The sequence below is a fragment of the Corvus brachyrhynchos genome, unplaced genomic scaffold (genome assembly GCF_000691975.1).
Source record: "Corvus brachyrhynchos isolate BGI_N302 unplaced genomic scaffold, ASM69197v1 scaffold258, whole genome shotgun sequence".
In the NCBI taxonomy this organism is placed as follows: domain Eukaryota; kingdom Metazoa; phylum Chordata; class Aves; order Passeriformes; family Corvidae; genus Corvus; species Corvus brachyrhynchos.
The window spans coordinates 3,289,132-3,312,358 of record NW_008240122.1 but is presented as its reverse complement, the minus strand read 5'-3'; the positions used below and the strand labels follow the sequence as shown (position 1 = coordinate 3,312,358).

At 37.2% G+C, this 23,227-nt stretch overlaps 1 protein-coding gene across 1 annotated transcript in view; it reads left to right on the top strand.

The window, feature by feature from the left end:
* Positions 1 to 19,581, top strand: part of LRPPRC (leucine rich pentatricopeptide repeat containing) — an 87,116-nt gene extending 67,535 nt beyond the window's left edge. Inside the window, exons 31-39 of the mRNA XM_017744774.1 lie at positions 655 to 778; positions 4,387 to 4,475; positions 7,730 to 7,934; positions 9,925 to 10,064; positions 10,227 to 10,342; positions 13,107 to 13,181; positions 14,736 to 14,820; positions 17,641 to 17,783; positions 19,090 to 19,581. Of these exons, the coding sequence (XP_017600263.1) occupies positions 655 to 778; positions 4,387 to 4,475; positions 7,730 to 7,934; positions 9,925 to 10,064; positions 10,227 to 10,342; positions 13,107 to 13,181; positions 14,736 to 14,820; positions 17,641 to 17,783; positions 19,090 to 19,146 (1,034 nt within the window). The 3' untranslated portion in view covers positions 19,147 to 19,581. The remainder of the gene's footprint in view (positions 1 to 654; positions 779 to 4,386; positions 4,476 to 7,729; positions 7,935 to 9,924; positions 10,065 to 10,226; positions 10,343 to 13,106; positions 13,182 to 14,735; positions 14,821 to 17,640; positions 17,784 to 19,089) is intronic.
* Positions 19,582 to 23,227: the final 3,646 nt, after the last annotated feature.

Below are 23,227 nucleotides of genomic sequence, written 5' to 3'. Positions count from 1 at the left end.
CTTTCTAGCATATGTTACAGTGTGGATGGCAGTTCTAGCTGCATGTTTATAGCTGCATAATCTTGTTTCAGAAAAATAAATGACTGAAAAGTGTGCTTATCATTTTTTCCCCCTTTTTGGTAACATCTTTTCATACACTGACAGTTATTGTGAATGCATGAAATAAAACTGTTAATCAGTCAAACAAATGCAGTGTAGTTTACTTGCTAAATATCTGTATATTTGTAAATTGTATGTTTTGTATAAATCTTGTCGTAGCCAAATAATTTGATCTCCCCATATTGGAATCGCCTCCTATATTATTTGTTAAATGCTGTTGTGATCATGCACCAGACACTGTAACTGCATACCCCAGAATTAGGTGTTGCTTTAAAAATCCTGAGTCTTCCCCTTCTAACCAGCTATGTTGGTATTGAAGCAACAGCCAGGTATAAAGGAGGAGCAGTAGCAAACTTTTTCTCCTGTGGAAGTGTGTGTTGATCACTGTACACGGGAAGTTTTGAACAAGCTGTGATCCACGGCTTTGAGCTTAAAGATGTAAGCAAAGGATAAATAGATTTAAGATGGACCTTTTTCAAAGAACAGGTGATTTCTTTCTGTGATCAACATTCTTGCAATATGACGTTTCCTTTTGGCTTTCTTACTCTTTTTTAGAGGCCTACAATATTTTCAGGAGAATGCAAGAGAAGGATGAGTCTCCTTATCGTTGCTGTGACGTCCTTATAAAAGCACTGTTAGCACAGAATTGTCTTGATGAAGCCCTTGATGTGAAACGCATGTAAGGCTTTTCTTTGTTTGGGGGATTTTTATTGGCTCAGAGAGAGTGGTTAAATAATTTCTGGATCATTTTCAGGTGAGTCCTTATCTTCTAATGGGAAAACAGGTCATGACTAGTGATTAGGAGCTGTGGTAAGAAACACACCAGCATTTCATAGGGCGATATGGCACATTTTTAAAAAGGTACTAGAGTGACAGTGTGTATTGCTAATAACTCATTTCAAATAACAATCTGAACAAATGTACATGGCATCAGAGCTGAAAGTCTACCCTTCTGGCAGTCTGCCTTTTCCTCTTTAGAGCAATATCCAAACAGACAGGATTCCTTCACTTAGCTGCCCGTGAGCCTTCCCCTGAATGCTTGTCCCTGCTGCTGTCTTACCCTGCCCACACTCCCTGGCAGCTGGCTGCCTGCCAAATGCAAAATGGTATGTTTGGTTGTGATGCCAGTGGCTAGGAGATGACCATAAACCTTAGATCCAACTCTTACACTTCTGAAATAAATCCAACCTGCTGTCATGTATTATTAGAAGGAAAGGAATTAAATTAACCTTTAGTGTGTTGTATGGTATGACACTTGCTTGAATTACTGCTTGTAACACATGTTCTGGTCAGGTTATAGGCTTTAAAGCGTTTTAAAGCTTTGGAGAGTCAATGGAGAGTTAAGGAAAACAAGAATTTAAGTTTAAGGATTTTAAATCTTTCAGTTTCTTCAACTGAAACTAGACCAGTGGTTGTCATCAAGTGTGGTCACTGAATGAATACAATGAATTTTAAAGTGGCTGTAGGTAAATTACCTAATGCATAGAGTACTCTGAAAAAAGCTAATAATTTTTAGTACCAACTTAGTTTCTGATGTCCAGGAACGGTCTAGTGTAAGATGATACTGATTATTTTAATGTTTTCTTTAAAAGTGTTTAGACTGGAGAAATGTCTTGCGTTGAAAAAGTGTTTGAGTTCTGCATTCAGAAGAACAAATAGTGCTTTTTCAAATAGCTCTCAGCAACTGGGCTTTATAATAAGTAATGTTTGTGCTTGCAGGATATATAGCTTATATCAAGGGAAAACTAAATCAGTTTATCAAATCGATCTCCCTGTAATGCAAGTAACTGATAAATCTCTGCAAATAAAAGATGTTTTAGGGAGTGCAAAGAACACTGATAAAATTTAGGTAGTTTGTTTCACAGAAGATACTCAGTTATCTAAAGATATATTGAAAGGTTCTTCAGGGAAGAACCTTGAAACATGACTGCTTCCTGGCTCTACAGCTCAAACACAGTTGTAAGGAAGATGCACAAAGTAGTGCATATTACCAGCAATAATTTGCAGATTAGAAGAGAAGAAAAAAAGTAGTGGCTTGTTCGTAGTATTTCAGGGATTCAGAATTGTCACTTTAGGTAAGTGTTGTAGTATGTAAATTCAAAATTCAGGAAGAAAAATGATTTGAAAAACTGAAAAGGTTGGAGGTGCGTTAAGCCTCTGAAGTTTGAGATATTTACAAGTCAATTAATAGGATTTTATAAGAGGTTTTCTTCTTGGTTACAACCATGACCATAACTCCTGTACTTTTCACAACTCTCCTACTCCATCTCGTAGCATAGAAATACCAGATAGTTACACTGAGAAGCTTCTAACAACTCACTGTTGCATCAAGACAGAAAAGACTTCATATTTGTTGTGTTCATGGCGTATCTGTGTGTCTTTTTTTCTAGTAACAAAATGATGCTTATATTAAGCATTTTTAAAAGCCTGTAAGTTCTAAGGAATTCACTGAAATAGAGAAAGCGATAGTGTGTGTTCCTATGATTGAGGAGTAGCAAATCTGTGTTTCACACACATTTCTGGATGCTTCACAACTTTTCCAGCCTCATGCTAAAAAGAGATTACTCCTACAAAGCCTTAACATGTGTGATGGCCTGAAAGTTGTGCAGCTCCTAATATTTTCATTTAGATACGTATTACTTTTTACTGTTTAAAGCCAAATTTGAAAGGTAAATGATATGTAGAGAGTCTTACTGTGCACATTAGCATAGGCAACAAAAAGCCTACTTTTTTTAAAATTTAGAAATGCCCAATAACTTCAAAACGTCCCCTGTTACCAGAACTGAGAAACTTCCTTGAGAAAGCGATGTGGGAGGAGTAAATAGCACTCCTACACTGCATTTGAAAAAAACTAACGCCAGACAACCCAGAAGATCACTGATCTGTTGGTCAACCTAAGTGTAGTTGCTTTCACATTCTAGGACTGTTTTGAGGAATATTTAGTGCATTTAGTCCAAGAAGTTTTAAATAGAAATTTAGGAGTATTGGAATGATGGATTAGTTCTGTAATAGTAGCTAACGTCTATTTAATCACACTAAAGATTGGAAGATTGGAGAAAGTAAATCCTTTGTTAAATGTAATTTACAGTCTCATGCATGAATTGTTGACTTAAGGGCTTTGACAGATGGGACAAAGGGAAAAAAAAAAAAGGCGGAACTGAGCAGTGGGTGCTTAGGCAGGGATTAAGGGGATTGGTTGGGAGAGTAAGAAAATCCCGAGTCCAGTGACTGCATTTGTGAGCCTGGGAGGCTGAAAGTGACTGAGAGGATAGTCATATTGTGTGCAATGTGAAGGATTTTCTTGGGATTGAGGAGAACAATTTAGCAATGACCCTGCTTACCTCCCAATCCGCTCAGCCCCTAAGTTCAAGTAGGTAGGCTGCTCAGTTGTGTGCCACAAGATGATGAGTGAGGTTTATCTTGATTGCTGATATGGTAAATGGCATTGCCCCCCTTTGCTCTGTAGAGATTTTGTAATCTAGAAATGAACATTTGTAAAGTTACCCTTATATATTAAAAACGGGGCTTGGCTACATGTCATTTAGGAGCATGAACATTTTGTAGTGTAAGACCAATGTGATTGCTGGTTAGTCTCTCTTGACAATTTCCAGAGTGTTAGAAAAGCTTTAGCAGGGTTAACTAAAGTAAAGACTGTCTTTGCTGTACATACACGAAGTTTTGTATTACAGAAGATAAGGAGTTGATAAGTGAAATAAAATTTTAATGTGGCTAAGGCAGCAAATGTAGGATGTTCACTTTAAAACCTGTATACATCTAGATGACAGAAATTTGAAAATTAATCAACCAAATGATATGGTGTTAGTTCATAATATGCTTTAGTTTATGTTTAAAATATACAGTGCTGAAAATAAATGTTTCATTTTTATTGCTGAAAGAATAGTTTTATATTTTATAATTATGGTGACTATTGAAAAAAGAAGAAAAAGTATCCAGCTTAGGATACAACAGAACAATGCAGGGCATGCAGTTATTTTAGTCATCTAATATGTCAGCATTCAAGAATCTGAACCGATTGTTTAAAAAAAATCTTGTACTTTGTTTCTTTTGTTGCTCACTTCCAACTTTGTCATCTGTCAGAATGCAAAAAAAATTATCCTTCTATAACCATTGACAGGATAACACAAAAGCTGTCTCCAGGTCGATATTTTGCAGCAATATTTTTAACATACGAACAGTAGTTTTTATAATTTCACCTTGGTGCTCAACCATTTATTATCGTATCAGAAGCATGTCAGTAATTCCTTTCTAAATGTCTGCTTCTTTTAGTGCTGAGACCCACATCAAGGGCTTCACACTGAACAGTGCTGCCAGCAGCCTCCTCATCATATCGCAAGTTAGGCGGGATTATTTGAAAGGTATGTCACAATGCTTGACCTTTACGTCACATTAATGCCTCTGCAGATTTTTCTTGTAACGCCCTTCGAATACTTGGATAAAGGAGTCCATTTAGCAAATTACCTGCTTATCAAGAGCCTTTTGTGGTAGCTGAGAGACGTAAATTACTGTACATGCATTTATAATACAGCTTGAATATGAATGTACTTGTCATTTGACCACTTAGTCCAGTTTCCATTCCATTTAACACAAGATGGGTTTTCTTAAGATGAATCACAGCTCTTCAGACATGCAAAATTTGTGCTCCAGAACGAGAGAAAGTACAGGCTTTCAAGTGCGTTAAAATTCACAGCACAAGTCATTTTGCTTTGGAAATTAACATACTTTAGAGCATCTGAAACAATTCCCAGCAGTTGTTTCTTGCATATTGTGTTGGTTGTGTGAGATACCAGATGAGTTAAATTGACTGTTAAATGTGCATGATTGTGAACTAAATGATTATAATATTGATTTAAAAACTTAATCAAATACTTTTTAATAGTTCTCAATACCAATGGTAACAAAATACTCTGGTTGGTTTTCTTTTTAATGTAATGATGATAGTGAAAAAAATGGTGGCTGAAGAGTACATAAGATGCCCAACAGGACGGGGCATGAAGTTTACAGTTGTTTTATTTTAGTTCTCAGCATTGGTTGCTTTGCAGCCTAGAGATCAGTTCCACAGTGTTACATCTAACTTACTTAGTTGTGTTGAAGAACTCTTGTGCAAGAGGAAAACTCTGCATGCAGGTAGTTTTACATGCAGGGCAGTATCTTTTATCCCCATGCAAGTCTAAGTACAATGTTGATACATATTTTTGTCAGTATGTTTAAGCTCTAAAGCAACTATGTACAAATTAAATGGATTATTTAAGTTGGGTTTACAAGGCCTACCAGAAAACCTACTTTTGATCGTGCCATCATTACATTTTATTTCATTCCATTATGCATAGCTGTACTAATAACCCATACCCATGTAACATCAGCTACATTAAAAGACTCGAGATGAGCATTTAGACACATTTTCTCACTTGTACTCCTTCTTTCCTGTGGCTGATAAACTTGCCTTCTTTCCAATGCCTTCCTCATTCAGTCTCTAGTTTAACATCCCTGCCAGGTGTCATCCACTCAAGTGTTTGTGGTGAACGCCATTGCTCCTTTTGCTATTGGCAGATCTTTCTTAGCAGCTTTCAAGGCCTTCACCTGACTTTCCTGTCTGCTTTTATTCTAATAAATCTCTGTTTTCTTCTCCAATATGTCATGAAGTTTTACCAGCTCTTCCTGAACACTGCACACCAAAATTCTTCCCTGCTTTTGAACATAAGTGATGTTTCGATATTCTGCCAGTCTGTTGCACAAACTATATGGGGTTTTAGCTAGCATACTAAATTCTCTGCTGCATCAACCCTCTTCCTTGCTGTACTCTAAAAATCTTCTTTTTGCACGATGCAGAGTTTCTCAAGAAGTCTGTGGAATTACATTACTTTGCAAAATGATATTTTCTTTTATCTTGCACGTTGAAGAAGCTTTACTCTGACAATCTTATTGAATAGTCACACTTGATCCTTGTTTCTGTTTTAATTTGAAAGATACTACTTGTCTTTGTCTAAGTGAAGCCTTGAAAATGCAAACTACTAAATATTTCAGCCATAGTGGTCATTTTCTAAGGCTCGTAGATGACCCAAAACGTTTTTGGGCATGGTGCTTTTGTAGTCTTTTGCTGGTGAGCTCCGTTTGACCTACATCCTGTGATGGCTTTCACTTGTGTGAAACCTGCTTGCTTTACCACTTACATACCTCATTTAGTTCATCAACGTTCTTTATTGTGTAATGTGGTATAGTTAAAAGGTTTTATGGAGGCCCCTAAGTATAGTCCTAAGAGCTCTGATATCTTCTAGCAAGAACTTCATAAAACCCAGGCTACTTTCAAGAGTGGGTTTCATGGTAGGAAATTTGCAGAATTTATAGGAAAGCATTGTGAAAGACAAATGGTTGGTTTTCACGAGCATATAGTTACCTGCAGAGTTATCCACTATGCTATAAGTACCCAATTTCTTGCAGTAGTGCTGCACATATGCAGCTTTCCAATCTTTCTCTGTCCTCATTCTTGAGAAGGCTGGTTGTGCTGCATGTTAGAGGGAGGTCCACACCTATAGTGAGGAGGGAATTTGAACTTGGCATCTGTTCTGAGATTGCTTTTTAAATGTTGTGAATCTTATGCCCCATATATTGCTCCTTTTTTTCCCTAAAGAGAAGAATGTGGGACAGAAGGAAAATTTCCTGTGAAGGAAGGCTAGGCATACAGGATGTTTTTTCTTCCTGTCATGTAAAGGGTAATACTTGGTTTCTGCAGTACCTGTATATTGAATTGGAATGGCAGTGCTGTGGAGTTCATGTGGGTGTATGTTATTCTAGAAGTGTTATCCCTTGGTATTATAATTATCATCTGTGATTAATCCTGCCTATGCTGGTAAAGAGTAAGAGATTTTTACCAGAGGGGCACGTCTTTCTGTGTGTGTTTGCTCATGGATAATGTAAATTGACAAGAATTCTGCTTGGAGAAACGAGGGTGACTTCATGTGCTGTGGGTTTGGGAAATTTGTGGCAGATGGACGGACAGGAGATTGACCTTGTCTGTTTTCAACATATGTAATTGCAATAATCTTAGGAGTTTTTGAGGTAAGTGTTGAGTTCTCAGTTTTTGTTCTTGTAAGGAGACTTGTGTCCCATACTTCTATTTAAAAATTAAATTTTGGGAAACAAAGTCTTGGTGCACACTTAAAAAGAGAAATCTCAGTATTATACTTCAGCAGTTTCAATAATAAACTACATTTTTGAACTGTATTTATTCTTAAATATACAACTTTTTTTGTTTTTAGTAAAGGAAATTGATTGCAGTTTGGAGAAAAAAGAGTCAGGACTTTAAAGTCATAAGAGAGGATATTTATGACACAGCTGCTTTCCATGAGTGGGTTACAAAAAAATTATTTCAATGTTGAAAGTAGCTTAATACTTCTTACTAGGAGATATTGCAGCCTTTCAACCTAAATTATTGTTGAAAGTTTTTATTTGTGTATATGTATTCAAGTTAGAATTCACTGTAGTTATTGCAGGGCTTAAAGAATTTTTTTTCTGTATATATTTTTAAAAGGGTAAGATTAATGATGCCAGCAGCATGGTTGCTTTCTCAACTAAAGTCTGATTTCTGTTTCCCTTATTTCTTTACCATTGTTAGATGCCTTGGCTGTTTTAAAAGGAATGCTTGACAGTGGCGTGTTGCCCACTAGACCAGCAGTTACTGCTCTCATTCAGGCCCTGGCAGAAAAAGGAGATATAAAGAACCTCCAAGTACTTGAAAACATCCTGGGAGGTGTCACAAAATCAATTGGTTTATCTGACTCACTAATGCCTAATGCTATTGCATTGGCTCATACTAAAAGGTAAGTATTTCTAGGACTGTGTATTTAATTCTTTTCTGCAGAGTAGTGGGAAATCTCTTGCATTATCCATTTCATTCTGTTTCCATTTTTTTACAGTGTCGCAGATGTTAAAATTGTAGTTGAGTATGGTGTGTGGTTCTGTTCTGGTATTGTCTCCCAAACACATTTGGGGTTGAAAATAATTTAATGAAATACAGGGATAATAAGTGTGAAGCATTTGGAGGAATAGAAGGTCTTCTTTGGTGCTGTAATTTAGCTTTGAAACCTTTGTTCTAATGTGCATATAAAGTGTTTCCTTGGTGTTATATCAACAGCTCTATGAAATCTGAAGGTAAAATGGAATTACTTAATCGAACTTAGCACCCAGAGGTTATGTGTGTGATAGTTTGGAAACAAAAATCTACTACGTGTTCCAGTAGTTGAAATGACAAAATATTCTTGAAATATTACTGTCTTTACCTTCAAAATGTGAAAGCCAGATGTGTGTCTGTGGAGTGGGGTCTTTCCGTGGGGTTTTTTTTGTAAGAATTATAAAAGCTTGGCTGATGCTTTAGGCCACAGTTTAGTTATCATAATTATCCCCACACTTTCAAGTTGCCTTTGATTCAACTGTTTAATTCAGTATTGTGCTCTTGCCTTGCATTTCTGGTTTAGTTGATAACGTTGGTACTGTGCTAGTTTATCCTTTGTGTAAAACTGCATGGGGAAGCACTTGGAGGAGAAAGGGCATTGTCAGCTTCTCAAATCTACTTTGCAGGAACCAATCCTCAGGAATCCTACATATTCTGTTATTTTATTTCAAACTAGTTTTGTCAGGTGGACCTCCTGTGCCTGACTTGGCAGGAAAGCTGTAGACCTTTGTAGTGCATAACAGATTCCTGATTGCCTCAGGCATGCCAGTCCTTGGCACACAGTTCTAGTGCATGGACTTGTACGTAAATGAAACGCTTCAGATGGGAGGGACACTTCATTATTTGTCCTATAAGCTGCTTATTTTCCTCTATTTCCGTGTCATGAAAGTGTTGCAGGCTGTGTTCTTAAGATGGAGATTGATGACAGGAATAAATAAAAAAATTGTTGTATGCAGGTAGAGCGTCAACTTTTCTTTTCCCATACCAAAACGAACTTGATGTATGAAAAGACTTAACAGTGGAAATAATATGCAGCCTATATATTCTCAAATACCTTGCAATCTGTACCTTGATAACTCTTAAAAACAGATTCTTGCAGATATTTCCAGTACAGGTTCTTCTATTGGCAGATCCATGTTAGTGATACAGTTTTCAAAGCATTTTTCATAGCGTTCACATGTGCTGTATTTCTGCTTCACCTAAAAGCATTCATTGTGCTCAATTTTCTTTTTCAATTAAAGTAGTTTTTAGACTGGACTGGTAAGATATGTTGTCATTGAACCTTTAGAATGCTGGAAGTAGAGTTTACACTTTGGTGAATACTTCCTACATTATTATATTAGCATTTGCTATATTTAAGCCTTAAGAATAAAAGCATTTAGATGTAATGACCAAATGACATTTAATATTGTCTTTTGCATCCAAAAAGACAGGCCTGGTAAAAATCAGGTAAATAATTAATTGCACTGCATAAAAATACTTAAATTGCGTGCATTAATTATTCAGATACCCTCTGTTAATGTTTAGATTTTGCCTTCTAGATTTGCAGGACACATTTTCCTAAAGCAGCAAGCTGAACTCTTCTTTCTTAATCAGGAAAAAAGTGTGTCTAAAATACCTAAACTTTGTACAGGTCAAAGGCCATTAAAAATTATTTTTTAATTGATTTATTCATTCAGTCATAAGTTGTTACACTTTTACAATATCTGAACAAAGTAAATCTTTTTTGTCAATATTTTTTCATCCACTATTCCTGGTAAATACAAGCTTGATGTAGAAAACAAAAACTTTAATGTATTGCTTCTTAGGTTTAGAAATCTTGATTTCAGAAACTGAGCCAGTTCAATCTCTTTTCCTAGCAATGACCTTGATGCTGCTGTGAAATACCTTGAGCCTCTCCTTATCTCTGGTGCACAGAATCCTGATCAAACTGTCAGAAATATTTCCTATTTGTTAAGAAAGGTGTCTGAGGAAGGATTAGAACCAGCTTTGGAAAAATGTAAGTTAATTGCAATGATATTTAAATATTCTGACTCGACAGAGGTGTTATGAAAGAGCTATTAGACGTAAAATCTGCTCAGTCAGCATAAATCATGTCTGTGAAGTTTACAAAAGTGGCTTTTCAATCCCAGATTTTCCTTATGTACCCATCATTTTGCAGTTGGTGCAATGGCAGAACAACTGGCCAGTCAGTTTGGAATTTACAGACCTGTCACAGATCTTTTCCTTCAGTATGTCACTGCAGACAGAGTGGATGATGCCAGATCATTGATACAGGTAATGACACAACAAGAGGTACAGAAATGCTCAGAGCTCTTCAAAGGTTACCTGAGAAATTGTCAAAAAGAGGTGTGGTGCTGGGATGCATCTGAATTACAGTGTGAGTAGCAGTGCACAGTTTAGATTAACCCATGAGCTTGTGCTCTAGTACTGAGAGTAGTAGTGCGTGCCAGAGTCAGGGGGGTTTTTATATTCCAGTAACCCAAAGGAAATAAAGGAAGTATTTGTATATTGCAAATATTTTTCTCTTAAGTTCTCTGCTGGGTGTCAGTTGTTTCTTGCAAACCATTTCCTTGCAACTTCTCACCTAATTTCCTAAGTGCTGTAAACATAGTATCTGAGAGCTGTAGAGTTTGTAAAGCAGAAACAGGCAGTGATTGCTTGTCATGGACTTCACTTGGTTGCAATAATGTTGTATATATTGTCCTCAAGGTTTCTTAAGAACTGAATTTACTTTCTATTCATATGAGTGTCACAGACTTATTAAAACCCAAACATTGGTCTCTGGGTCACAGTCTCAGCTGAGTTAGGAATTGAGACAGCTGCATTGGTGCCATTTGTGCAGAGCTAAAGGAAAGCCAAGCAAGAGGTTGGATGAGCTGTGGGTGCTGGGAACAGGATCTATCAGGAGGCTCATCCAAGCAGGTGACAGTCCAGCAGTCAGGCTGATGTGTGCATAGGCTCCTGCCTCAAATCAAGGCCTCTTATCATCTCCTGATAGTGCATGCTACTCATTTACCAGTTCCTAAGTATTTTAAACTGTTGAAGAAAAAGCTCTGCTTCAGCCATTGGATATTTCATGATATTCCAAGACAATACCAACGAAGGTGTTCAGTTACTTTCACTACAGCGTGAGGTGTGTTATCTGTAATTCCCTTTGTGTAGTGCTTTGCCTAACTGGTCATCTGAATATTAAATGAAAAGGAGACTACAATTTTGCCATAAAACCCTCTTGCTGTATAGCTTGGAATATCAAAATGCAAAAAAATTCTCGAGTTATTTTACTCTTCCTGATTTGGTGATTGCTCTTTGATTAAAATGGGATGAGTAAATGAAAATTGGGTACAGTTTTTTGCTTTTGTGAAGGTAAGGGTTTTTTCATTTTTAAGTAGAATCATAGTGTTCTTAAAATTTTCCAAAACATGGAATAATGTCCGTTCATATATTACTGAAACTTGTTACAACAGCATCCAACAATTAGAATTAAATTCATGGCTCTATAGCGTACTTGAAATAACATTGTATACCCTGTGTCTTAAGGGACAATTTAAAAATACCTCATTATAAGTGGATATTTACAGGTAAGCTGGAGTTGGAACTTCCGTGTATATGAGAAAATTTGGGGGTTTTATGGCTCAGGACAAACTTTGAGCTGTGTTGAATATTTGTGACTGCTATGTGGATTAAGTATTCCTCTAATCACTAACTAGAGGACAGGAATAATCACTCTCCATTGTTATTTTTTGGGAAGTAAACAACAATCTAAACTAACTATTTTGCCTGTAATCTGAAATATTAGTATATACATGGAGACTCCTTGCTTTCAGAAATGCCTTTAAGAGTCTATTTAAAAGTTTATGAAACAGCTGCAGTATCCTTTGTACTGTCTGGAGGGAGAATGCTTTTGCTGATGAGAGTCAGAAATGATTTGATAACTTCAGCATGAAAGGGAGCTGTGGATAGCATATCTCCAACTAGACTCTTTCCTCTCAGAGCACTTACAGCAGGTGAGAATGGGTAGAGTTGGTAATAAAATATTTCAAGTTTCTCTCATCAGTGTTTTGCCCCTATTTAGCAGCACAGAGCCACTTTTTGTCTGTTTGCCTGAAGGAATGAACCTTCACACCTTCTCACCTGGACCTTAAAGAAGCTTGTAAACCATGTTACTTACACAGAATACTCATCATGGCATAACCCAAAATTTCTTGTTTGCATATGTCTACAATACTAATTGATTGTAGGAAATTCATGGTATGTGTTTTCATATGCACAATATTCTCTTTTTCCTGTGCATTTTGGTAGTGATATCCTGCAGCTGATTAAAAAACCACACTGCATTGTTAAGAGTTTTAAGACTGACATCTTTGAGGAACATACACTAAATATTGTCTTGTATATTTTATTTTCTCCTCTTTTCTAAAGTAAGACAAATTTTTGATTTTTATCTGGTCTGTCTCAAACTTTCCTAAGTTCAACTTCTCTCTCTCAAACCCTGTCTATTGCAGTTAAAGCCTTTTATAAAATAGAGAGATTGAAATCAGTCCTTTGTATGCATAAGTGTAGGTAATTATACTTTAAAGAGAACTTGCTTTGTACATTTTAATTTTTATAAAGAAACGAGCAGTTATCTCCCTGACACCTTATTAAATGTATAATTAACCTTATGATCCCTAGCTCACTTGTGAATGCTTGGCAGTATAATTGGAGAGGAATAGTGTTTCTCTTTTTCATTCTTTTGCAGTCCTAAACCTCGTTTTTGTGGTATATTGAAGTATTAGTTTAATTCTTTCCCCTATTGTTTTAAACAAACTTTATACCTACCATTTTAAAAATGTTTATCAAAGAAGTGCATGAAATAAACTTGGTTTGTGGTTGTTTTTTTGGTTTTCTTATCAAACTAATAGTCAATTATTTACCTTGTAAATAGGTAATATATTAGTATGTTGTTTTAAGCATCTGTAATTGGAAATGTTCACCTTAGTCATTTTGTTTGTCAGTAACCTGCTCATGTCTGCTACATTAATGATTTCTTTGTCTTCAGAGGTGGGATGCAATAGTTCAGGAGAAGAGAACTTTGGGGCGTTTTATGGCTAGAGCAGCATCTAAACCTGGACAGGTATAATATTTTTTTTCATGTATACAATTCTATATGTAGCAAAGTACTATTTCATCAACCTCTGTTAACATGCTTTGAACTTCACAGTTGACAGCTTTACTGGGTTTCTTGGGGAGGGGGGAGGTTAATTTCCAGAGCTGGTTGTATTTAAAGAACAGTTTACATTATGGAGCATGATGGAAAGGAGGGTGTACTTAATATTTTTCTATTGTTTCAGTTATTTCCTGTGCTTTTGATGTTACACTGTATATCCTGCAAACATTATGCTTAAAAGGTTTTACTGCATTATCCAGTTCAGTATCACAGTCCTTGTTTTATTGGCTACATTGTACAAATATAAATGCAAGTTAAAATCTCAGCCTCTCTCTGATGATAAAATGCCTCTGTGTTTACATTAAAAGACACTTTTCATATTACTTGTTGTGGTGGTTTGGACATGTATCTAGTTGGAGCATCTGTTTATGTTCCTGGCTTTGTGCTCGTTCCCTGTAATTTGAAATGCTCTCATTTATGTGCTTGCTCTCTACTCTTATCCTTCCCTCCTCATATAGCCCCCTCAAAGTAAACAAAAAACCCCCACAACAAATAAAACATAAATCCAAAGACCAACAAAAAAACCCCTACCCCTAACAAAAAAGCCTTAGCACACACTAAAAAACTCAAACACCCGCTGCCCCCAACCCTCAAACCCAACATTGAACAACAACAACCAAAAAGACCCTGAAATACACACCCAAGCAAAACCACATGGATTCTTCTCTCATAGAGGAGCAGCATCAGGAGACATCTAGCACACAAACTATAGTAAATACTTTTCAAATGAGGCAAATGAACATGATGTTTTGTGGAAATTGCCATTAAATGCTAATAGATTTAAAGTTCTTTTGTTGAAGTGATGACGATAAATATGACGTGATAAACACTATTGTTTGGTGTGTATAAGAAGGAACTCAAAACGTTGAAGTTTCCCAGCTCATCAAGCTGAAATTTTACTAACACATCGAAGTTGGTAGTGTGTGATAAAGGTGTTATTATTAATTTCTATGAACGGTTTTTAATTTAAAACCTGAGAATTTTTGAAACTGGAATCAGAGGCTGAGGGAAGGAGGTTCCAAACTTAAGCACATTAGTTAGTAATCTGACTCCTTTTAAGCATTGACCATAGCTACCATTGACCTCTAGGTCATTGAAGGATGCTGAGTGTTTTGCAGTTTTCCTAAATTGGTTGAAATCCTGCCATATTCTCATTACTACGTTAATTACCTACCTGAAAAAAAAAGACACACTAGTGTTTAGGATTCTTGAGTATGGATTTTAGACCTTTATTACATTAATTGCATTTTGTGATTCATTTCTTTTACAATTTCATATTTGCATACAAAATTTTGGAAGGAAATTATTGTATCTACTTTTAGTCACATAGTCCATTCCTTGTTACCAGTACAGTTAATTTCATTAAAAAATGTGCAATCACTGTTCTAACTTTGGCAGCTTTATTTTATTCTTTAAGATTTCAAGTTAATGCTCTTTTTGTCTGTGCATTGAATTTCACAGGCAAAGAGGATCGAGACACTTCTAGAACTGATTCCTGAGCATCTCGATCTGGTGGTGGCGTACCGGTACCTCTTGAGATGTTACGGTGAGTGACTCTCCTTGGGATGGTGTTTTAGTAAGAACTCTGGAGACATTCAGAAAGGTCATGCAAGCCCTTGCTTGCTTTACAGTTCGAGTCATAAAGAGGTGTAGGGGTTATCTGAGGTTTTTCTCATTTCAGTCTGTTGGGTCTGTATGCTGTCCTAGCTGTTAGGGTAGAAGAGCAACCAGCTGACACGAGCCCTGAATCCTTTACTTAGAACCTAAAGTAGGGGTTTCATGGAATAAGAAAGAATCCATCTTAACCCATGGGGAAAAATACTGTAGGAATGAATGGCTTTTAAAATGAATCCAGCTTTTTTCCCCCAAAACATGTAGTAATATTGGTTCCATGTGTGTGTTTGTGTGTGTGTTTGAAAATAGTAAGTGATTAGTTCTGTCAGTAATACAAAAGGATCTTAGTCTTATTAGTGTAAATTCTTTATGCATCTTGTAATTCAGCCAAAGTTAATATTCTAGATGCCTTCATTTGAATTTACATTGAAGTACTCATCAGTTCTCCTTATAGTTGAGGTCAGAGGTGAGCACCTCTAAAAAATCAAGTTGTTTGTTTAATTATGTTTATTTGCAAGATTTACTCTTGACAAACCAGGATGTACAGCTCCTATGGCAACACTCAGTTGGAAGCTTGCACCGCTGTGCTGTAGAGTCCTTTGCCTTGTGTACTCTGATGCTGTGCTCCAGTTTTATTACAGGGAGTAAATACTTTTCACACATGTGTTACAAGCAAAAAAGTAAAAGGACAGAAGCCCTTGTGCTCCAATCTATCACAGAGGAGATAAATAGGAATAATTAGGTAAAACACTTCAAACACAAATCCAAGGTATGGTGGTAAATGAATACAAACTTACTTTTTAAAATCGAGTTGTAGAAGTCCCACGATGTGTTATCTAACTTAGAAAATTTGCTTGCTTAGTAACATTCCAAAGAGCAATCACTACCAAAATCGTTTAGCCCTGTAACAGATAGCTTCAGGTTCACAGCAGGGTAAGTTTTCTAACATGTTTTTACAAAACAAAAAGTTGCCCTTCTGTCAGCAGCATTGTACTTGCTGCTTTATGCTGTCGTTAGTCCTGTGCTGCTTTGACCACTACAAGTAAATTTTTACCAGTAAAAATTCTGTAAGTGAACTTAGTAAGTTTTTCGCTATCCTTCCTAACTACATCATAGTATAGCAGTTTCATAAAGAGATTGCAGAGAGTCAGTCACTTGCCCTACTATACCTAAAGCAGTGGTTAGAGTGTATTGAACATATGAAGCCACACTGTGTATGAGCAGATGCTTGCTGTACTCTGTCTTCAGGCAGAGGTGTACCTGGCTCCTAGCAGGTTCTAGAGGAGACATTCAGTAGGAGCATGAAGAGTTTTAAAAGCTGTTCCCAGGTTTTTCTGTGCAATCATCTCACCTGCATGAGACATTGATCATTTGACTGTTAAAGGGGTGATCAGCAAAATATTTAGCACAACTGAAAATGAGAAGGCTGTGCATAGATTGTGCTCTAGCCATGAGGGGTAGAAATAAGATCTCTTAAATCAAAGATTTTTTTTTTTTTTTTTTTTTCACTGAATTGTTAAACCTTGGAATCATTAAGAGGAATCATTAAGAAGTAAGAGCAGATTTGTTGCCATTCCTGATACGAACAGTGATTTCAATATCTTTACAATGCTGATAAACATGCACACATTCAGGAGCTGCTCACTGGGCAACTTGGTTGTGGTTTTGATTTCAGAAACAGAATGTACTTCTAGCAATTAAAATAAAAGAGGATATAAACAGTTTTGACTGTTTTTTTTTTTTTTTTTTTTTTTAAAGTAAGTAAGCTTTCAAATATAATTTCTTATTTTGGACCAAATCCAACCTTGTAGTAGCATAATTTTTGAGAGAACAAATGATTCTCCTTTCAGGCCATTGTTGTTTTTAATTAGTTAGAAAAGTCTCTGAAACACGGCAGAGTATTGTTATTACCACAATTGGTTATGCTTTCTAATTATTAAAATAAATGGGAAAATAAAATTATAATTGTTTGTGTTTAGCAAAGATACAGTAGAACATAGGTCCCAGCTGAAAGACGTTTGATCATCTGTCACGCATCCATGATGGAACAAATAAAAGGATCTTTGCTCCTTTACCTTGTCCTGAGATGTGATGCATAATCCTTTGCTGTATACCTTTTAGAAAAAAGAAATATGTAAAATCACAATTGTGTGGTCCATTAAATGCAATCTAAGTATTAGCTCTTTTTGTTGGTGTTTCCCATACAATAAACCTATTTTAAAGTTGTAGAAAGTTAATGATTTCTATGCTTTCATTAAGCTGTCATTTCATGCAGTTTTTGCAGTAGCCTCCCACATTCAAAAAGGAGCTCAGCCACTTGCCAGATGTGAGTGGGAAGCTTTTTCTCACGAGAAAGGGACACAGGCTATCCATCTCTGCACAATGCTTTTTTTGTTCTTTATGAGCCATTGTTTTTATAGCTCCTATGGTTGTGAAGATGTTTCCAAATGTCAACAAGTAAAACCTGAGACAGCTCCCATACTGCAGGTGTTTGTGTTCTCCCGAGCAACAGAATGAATTTAACTGGATGTGATGGCTTCCTTGATGTTCACAAGATGCTAGGGACTGTTGTGCTGCTTCTAGGACCCCGGGGACAGCAGTGAAACTGTCAGGGGTCGCTTCAGTTTCATCCCAGTGCTTCTCAAGCAAAAGTCTGAGCAGCAGAGAAGTCGATGGTTAAGCATGAGTGAAAACAGGTGGAAAGAGAAACAAGTAACCACTGAGATCTTTTGGGTTTTATTTTTTCTCTCAGAATTGGATGGGGATGTTGCTTCTGTAAAGGCTACGTATGAGAAAACAAAAGCGAAGAATATAGAGCTGCACGAGATCTCTTTGAAATCTTTAGCAACTTTTCTGAAGAAAGTAGGAGAGCCTGTCCCTTTCACTGAACCCCCTGTGAGTATTTCCTAATTAAGAAATAGATCTGCAGAGTTGTGTATGTTCAATGTTAATAAAACAAATTGCATGAATAATGACATAGGGACCAGGTCTCTGCAGAGACTCCTCAAAGGAGGTAATTTATGAAGTCTTGGTGTTGTGGGAGCTATGGTAATCTTGCATTGGATTTGACTTGAGGAAGTAAAACCTCTTGGGGCTTACAATATTTCAACTACCTCATTCTTATCTGGCACTCATCTACGGGTGTACCTTTATCAAATCTCCTTGGGGCATTTATCAGAGCAATGGGACTTGAAAAGGCTTACAGAATGTGTGCTTCAGTAACAATTAATGGCTTCTAGTTTTCATTAATTAGTGTTTTGTGTCTAGTGTAAGTTGCTGCACTAGTAGGATGGAATTTTAGAACTGTAGGAATTCGTTTTCTACTGCAGGTTTCTTTCCAGCTGCCTTGCCAACATAGGTATGCAACTGTGCAAATACATGTTACTTGAGGGTGACAAGCAGCGTGATATTAAATTTGTCAAGACTGCAAATAGTTTTGCATCATTCCTTTGACTAATAATCTACTAGTACCATTTTTGCAAAGTAAAATTTGAAGACGTTATATTTTCCATTCTCTAAGCAAACTTTTTATTGCTATTTTCTCACCACTTTTTGTATTCTGAAAAAGATGTTCTCATATAATTCTGTAACGACTGGCTGTATACTGTTTCTCTATATTGCTTCATGATAAATGTGATTTTCTTTCCTAATTTTGTAAAGAATCAGAGAAAATCTTAGCGCAAAATACTTGGTTTAGCCTTTCAATGGCTATGGTGGTTTTTTTCTACATCTTTGACATAATTTATAATCTGAATTTTTATTTGGACTGTAAATTTTAAACCTAGAATGTCTGTTTCTTATATGTAGCTAGGGAAAAAAAGTGTTTTTTCCAAGTCACTGGGATGATTCATTTTCTGATTTCCCTGTTCAATTTTTCTCTAATGCAGCTTGGTCTTTAAAAGCGTTTCAATTTTTTTGACACAATTGCAGATTGAAGTTAAAAAGTATTTTCATTCTAAAAATGAAATTGATTATATTATTGCATTTAGTAATAGAAGCTTCATTATGCATTTTTGGCAAGGTTTTCCTTTTCCTTTTATTCACTCTCTCTGGTATTTTTCCTAATTATACAGACTTCAATACAGATCTAGTTTTGCATGACAGAGAATAATAGATTTTGTCAGGACGTAAGACTTTGTTCAGAATTAGTAACTTTTCAGTTGAAACACGGTTGAACTTGTTTATTCCACTCTGTTTATAGGAGACATTCAAGTTCTATGTGGAAAAATGGAAGAACAGAAAATTGGAAGCATCATGAACAGACAGTTTTATGACTTAGTTGTTTATGAAATTGTTTAAATACTGCATTCAATAAAAACTTTAAAAAGCATGTTATGTGTAATTTTTAATTTAAATCTGTGATTAACATCACTTTCCGTAACTGCAGTTGATAGAAACATTCATTAATAGAAATGCTGTTAAAATTGCTAATGAAATATCAAGATGCAGCCTTCCGAGATATTTCTGTTTTGATGTATGATCTGCTATAAACTCAACTGTTTCTTTGCCCCTGTTGATTTGCCAGATGTATGTATATCAAGAAAGTTGCTGGAACTGTAACTGAAGGAGACTGTCTTATTCCTTGTTCTTTGCCTGGTCACTGTACTTTGGGGTGAAGTATAAGGGTGAAGAATGTCATCTTCAGGATTCAGCTTGTATCTACACAGAAAATAAACGTATTTTTTAAGTTTTCTGTTAATTGTACTTTCTTGTGTTAAGCAGCTTGGTAGGGTGTTGCATATTACACGTAAAGACAAAATACTTTCACCTTTTTACACTAGCCTTGTGTGTTGTAGTTGGATAGCATCTTCATTCTCATAACTGTTAGTCCAGTTGATTTTACAGACACAAGAACTGCATATCCATGGAAACAGGCCCTTTAAACAAAGCAGTGCCTATTCTTTGCAGGGGTAGCAATTTTTGCTTACTGGGAGACTAGTGGACATGCTTTATTTGAAGGAATGTGGGAGTACAGCTACTCTGATACGATGTTTTAGAGCCCAGAGTTGTGTGATCATGAAAATAAGACACGTCTAAGTTACAAAGATTACATAATAGGTAGAAAAGACATCCATTCTCTCTATGCATAATGATGGAAACTCACAAATGTGCACATTGGTTTTGCAAATGGAATATGTTGCCTACTGAGTACTTCAGACAGGTTTTAACGAAATGAAAGATTGTTTCTGTACATTTCATAGCTTTGTTTATTAATCTCTATGTTTTCAGCCATATCTTAACGTTATCTTTCTTAGGTTTTCCCGCATAGGCAAAACTGTGGTAATTTAAAATTCATGTGTGCACACAAGGTTTTGGCAAAATTTTGCAAGACTTGTATGGTAATCTGAATGTGTCAAAGAAAGAAATCGGGACCTAATTTTTTTTTAAGTGAAACTTCCAATTTAATTAATTATTATATTAAAAAATACACAGAAAAATCCTGCTGTACTTTAAACATGAGGCTTCACTAATCAGGAGGGGGGAGAATGGTCAATTCTGTTTTCCAGGCAAGCTGGATGAATGCAAGCAGTGTCTGCTTCCTCAGTGGTGTGGTATGCAGTGACCTTCATCACTCCACAAGCGTAGACTCGACAACATACGGCAGCTACATGGCTCGAACCGTCTCGCACCCTTTGTTCCTGGCTTGTCAAGATAAGGCATTAACATTTGAAATCTCATTCATAGCCTAATGGTTGTGTGTGCCCTATCTGAAAGCATGCATAGGCAGGACTCAGTTTATTTCATTTCACAAATGGAGATTGTTCTTTTTTCTAAAGCTGCAGCTACATTACATGTGTTTCAGCGTAATAGCAGCACAATTGAAGACTGTGTCAACTAGTTGGCAACCCTTTCTCTGGTGCCACAGGTCTTGTTTTTAGAGGTCATCTCGTGAATCTCTCTCCATTTCACAGCAGTAGCCGTGTTCCTGTAAGCAGAGTCACAGCTGAGCCTAACTGGAGGAAATGGGCATGGATGCTGCTGGAGCTGAGCTAGCACATGGATTAAGGAAGAGAATATTACTTGAAGCAAACACCAGGTCATCACAGAGGAAGTTAACAGCAGATCTATTCATCTTAACTCCCTTTTTGACAAGGAGGTGAATGAGGCTGTGGATCAGGTACTGCACCCATCAGTTGTTATACCAAGGGGTCATGTTTGCTGGCTGCTGCCCTCTGAGGCAGGAGAGCAGTACACAAGGCCACAGCCAGATGCAGGGCTTTGTGTTGCTGGTGCCCACGGTGGGGTCTGACCATGCAGTATTGGTGCAAATTAACATCTGTGCATTTTTCTTCTGGCTGGTTTGACTTGAACTCTGCCAGAAGTATGCTCTGTAATTTAATTGTTGCAGTTACGGAGATAAAAAGTACATTTGATAGCCTGTGACTGAAGAGTATAAATTAAATTGTTTTCAGCTCCAAAATTGCCTTTTGAGTGACCTCATGGAAAGTTATGGGCTGAGCAAACCAGCTGCAGAGCTGATTAAATGTCAGTGAGGCGCTGCAGGAACATGAGACCAAACAGAACCAGGGTTTCACGGCCGCAGTGACAGGGAAATGGGCAAAAGGACACGCTGACCATTTGGGATCCCGTTGGAATAGCCTGGACTCATGGAGCCCAACCCACCTCTGTGGCAGAGATGGGAAGGAGCAGATTATTTAAAGGATGGGCTGCTGTTCGTAATACTTTCGATTTCCTGTTCCAGTAAATGTTTCATATGCAGTTAGGGGATGATTACACAGAGAAGTGCAGTCTCTCCTGTCTTTAAAATGTGGGCTAGTGAGGGATTTGTGCCACTCTGGGACACAATCATCTCGGTCTGAAACAAGGTTATACCAGGAAGGTTTTGCAGATTCGGCATTTGTGCCGACGCTTCAAGAGCACGCTTGAAATGATAATATTTCTTGTGCATCGTTGTGCTGAGACTCAGCCAGTTCAAGCATGAAGAAAAGTGCAGTTTAGAAGGTTGGCATTTCTTCACCAAAGAAGTAGGCAGTTTCATTATTTCTTCATCTTCAAAGAGAGAAACCTGTAAGATGACAAAATGCAGAATGGCAGCCTTGCGAACTTGTCATGGTGATTTACTGGTCCTGAGAGCAAACACACTCTGTCACACTGACCACCGCATGCACCCCTTTAAAGCAGGATAGAATTATTTGCCACTGGCTAGTGGATAACTGGGATTGTGCAAGATCCAGACCAGGTGTGGTGTCTGTGAGATGGACCGTTCCAGAGGCCTCCGTGGGAAGCAGAGAGCCTGCTGACATGCCAAGACCTGACATGTTACTGTAAAAAGCAAATTGTGGGAGTGTGTATGTGTTTGCATAATCGTGTGTCTTGATTGGGGTTGAGAGGACTGGGAAAAGCTTGCTGCTTGAATTGAGATGACTTATCTCACTTCTGTGCCCTGCACCACATTATGGGCTTGCCTCTTCCCCCACTCTCCTTGAGGCAGGGGCAGGAGGAGGGGACTTTTGGGCTTTCGAGATCAACACGGGAAAAGTTTCCTCGTTAACTACCAATGGAGTCATTCTGCAGCATGATAATTACATGCTATAGTTTTATCCTTATCTACTAAAACAGTTCGTTCAACTCATTGTCTCCTGAGACCCTTTTTTATGGCAAGAATTGCAGCTTGGTAGGTTAGTAGCTGTCTTCTGACTTTTCTTAATATGTACCCACTGTTGAGAATGGAGTAGCTGAACGGATTGTGACTCTGGCAGTGAGAGTCAGAGGGTTTTTATAGATCAAATGCCTGAGTCAGCAGGATTCCAGCTGCCGTTTACATGACCAGGGAGGATCACGAGTGCACATATTGACAGAGAAATAGACTGGTAGTGTGTTCACCAGGGTGCTACTGTATTTAGTGCTTTTCTTGAACATGTGATGTTTCTGGACTTCCCAGGAACACAGCAGAGGAGAAAATGACAGAAGTGATGGATGTGACCAGGAGGTTTTGCTGTTCAATGTGAGAAACCTGTCAGCATCTAGAAGGAATGTCCAGTTTCCTGCACCAGTTTATTTTTACTGTAAAGGTGAAAAAAGTAAGCATGTAAGAAAAAGCTGAGACTGTCATTGAATTTAGCCCTTTATTTTTTAGCAAATATTTCTCTTCATTTCTTAAAACTATTCTCACAATTTCTGTGTAAAGTAACTGCCAAAAAGTATTTCCTTTCCAGAATGGCTGCAGCCTCTGGTGGTTTGCCAGTGCTTCTGTGAATCAATAATCAGAGGAAATCCAATATCCTTCTAACTGAGACTGTAATTCAATCTGAGGGCATCTTCCTGAATGTGCAGATCCTCAGCTACAAGAGCAGAGTGCTGGGTTTCCCATTAGATAT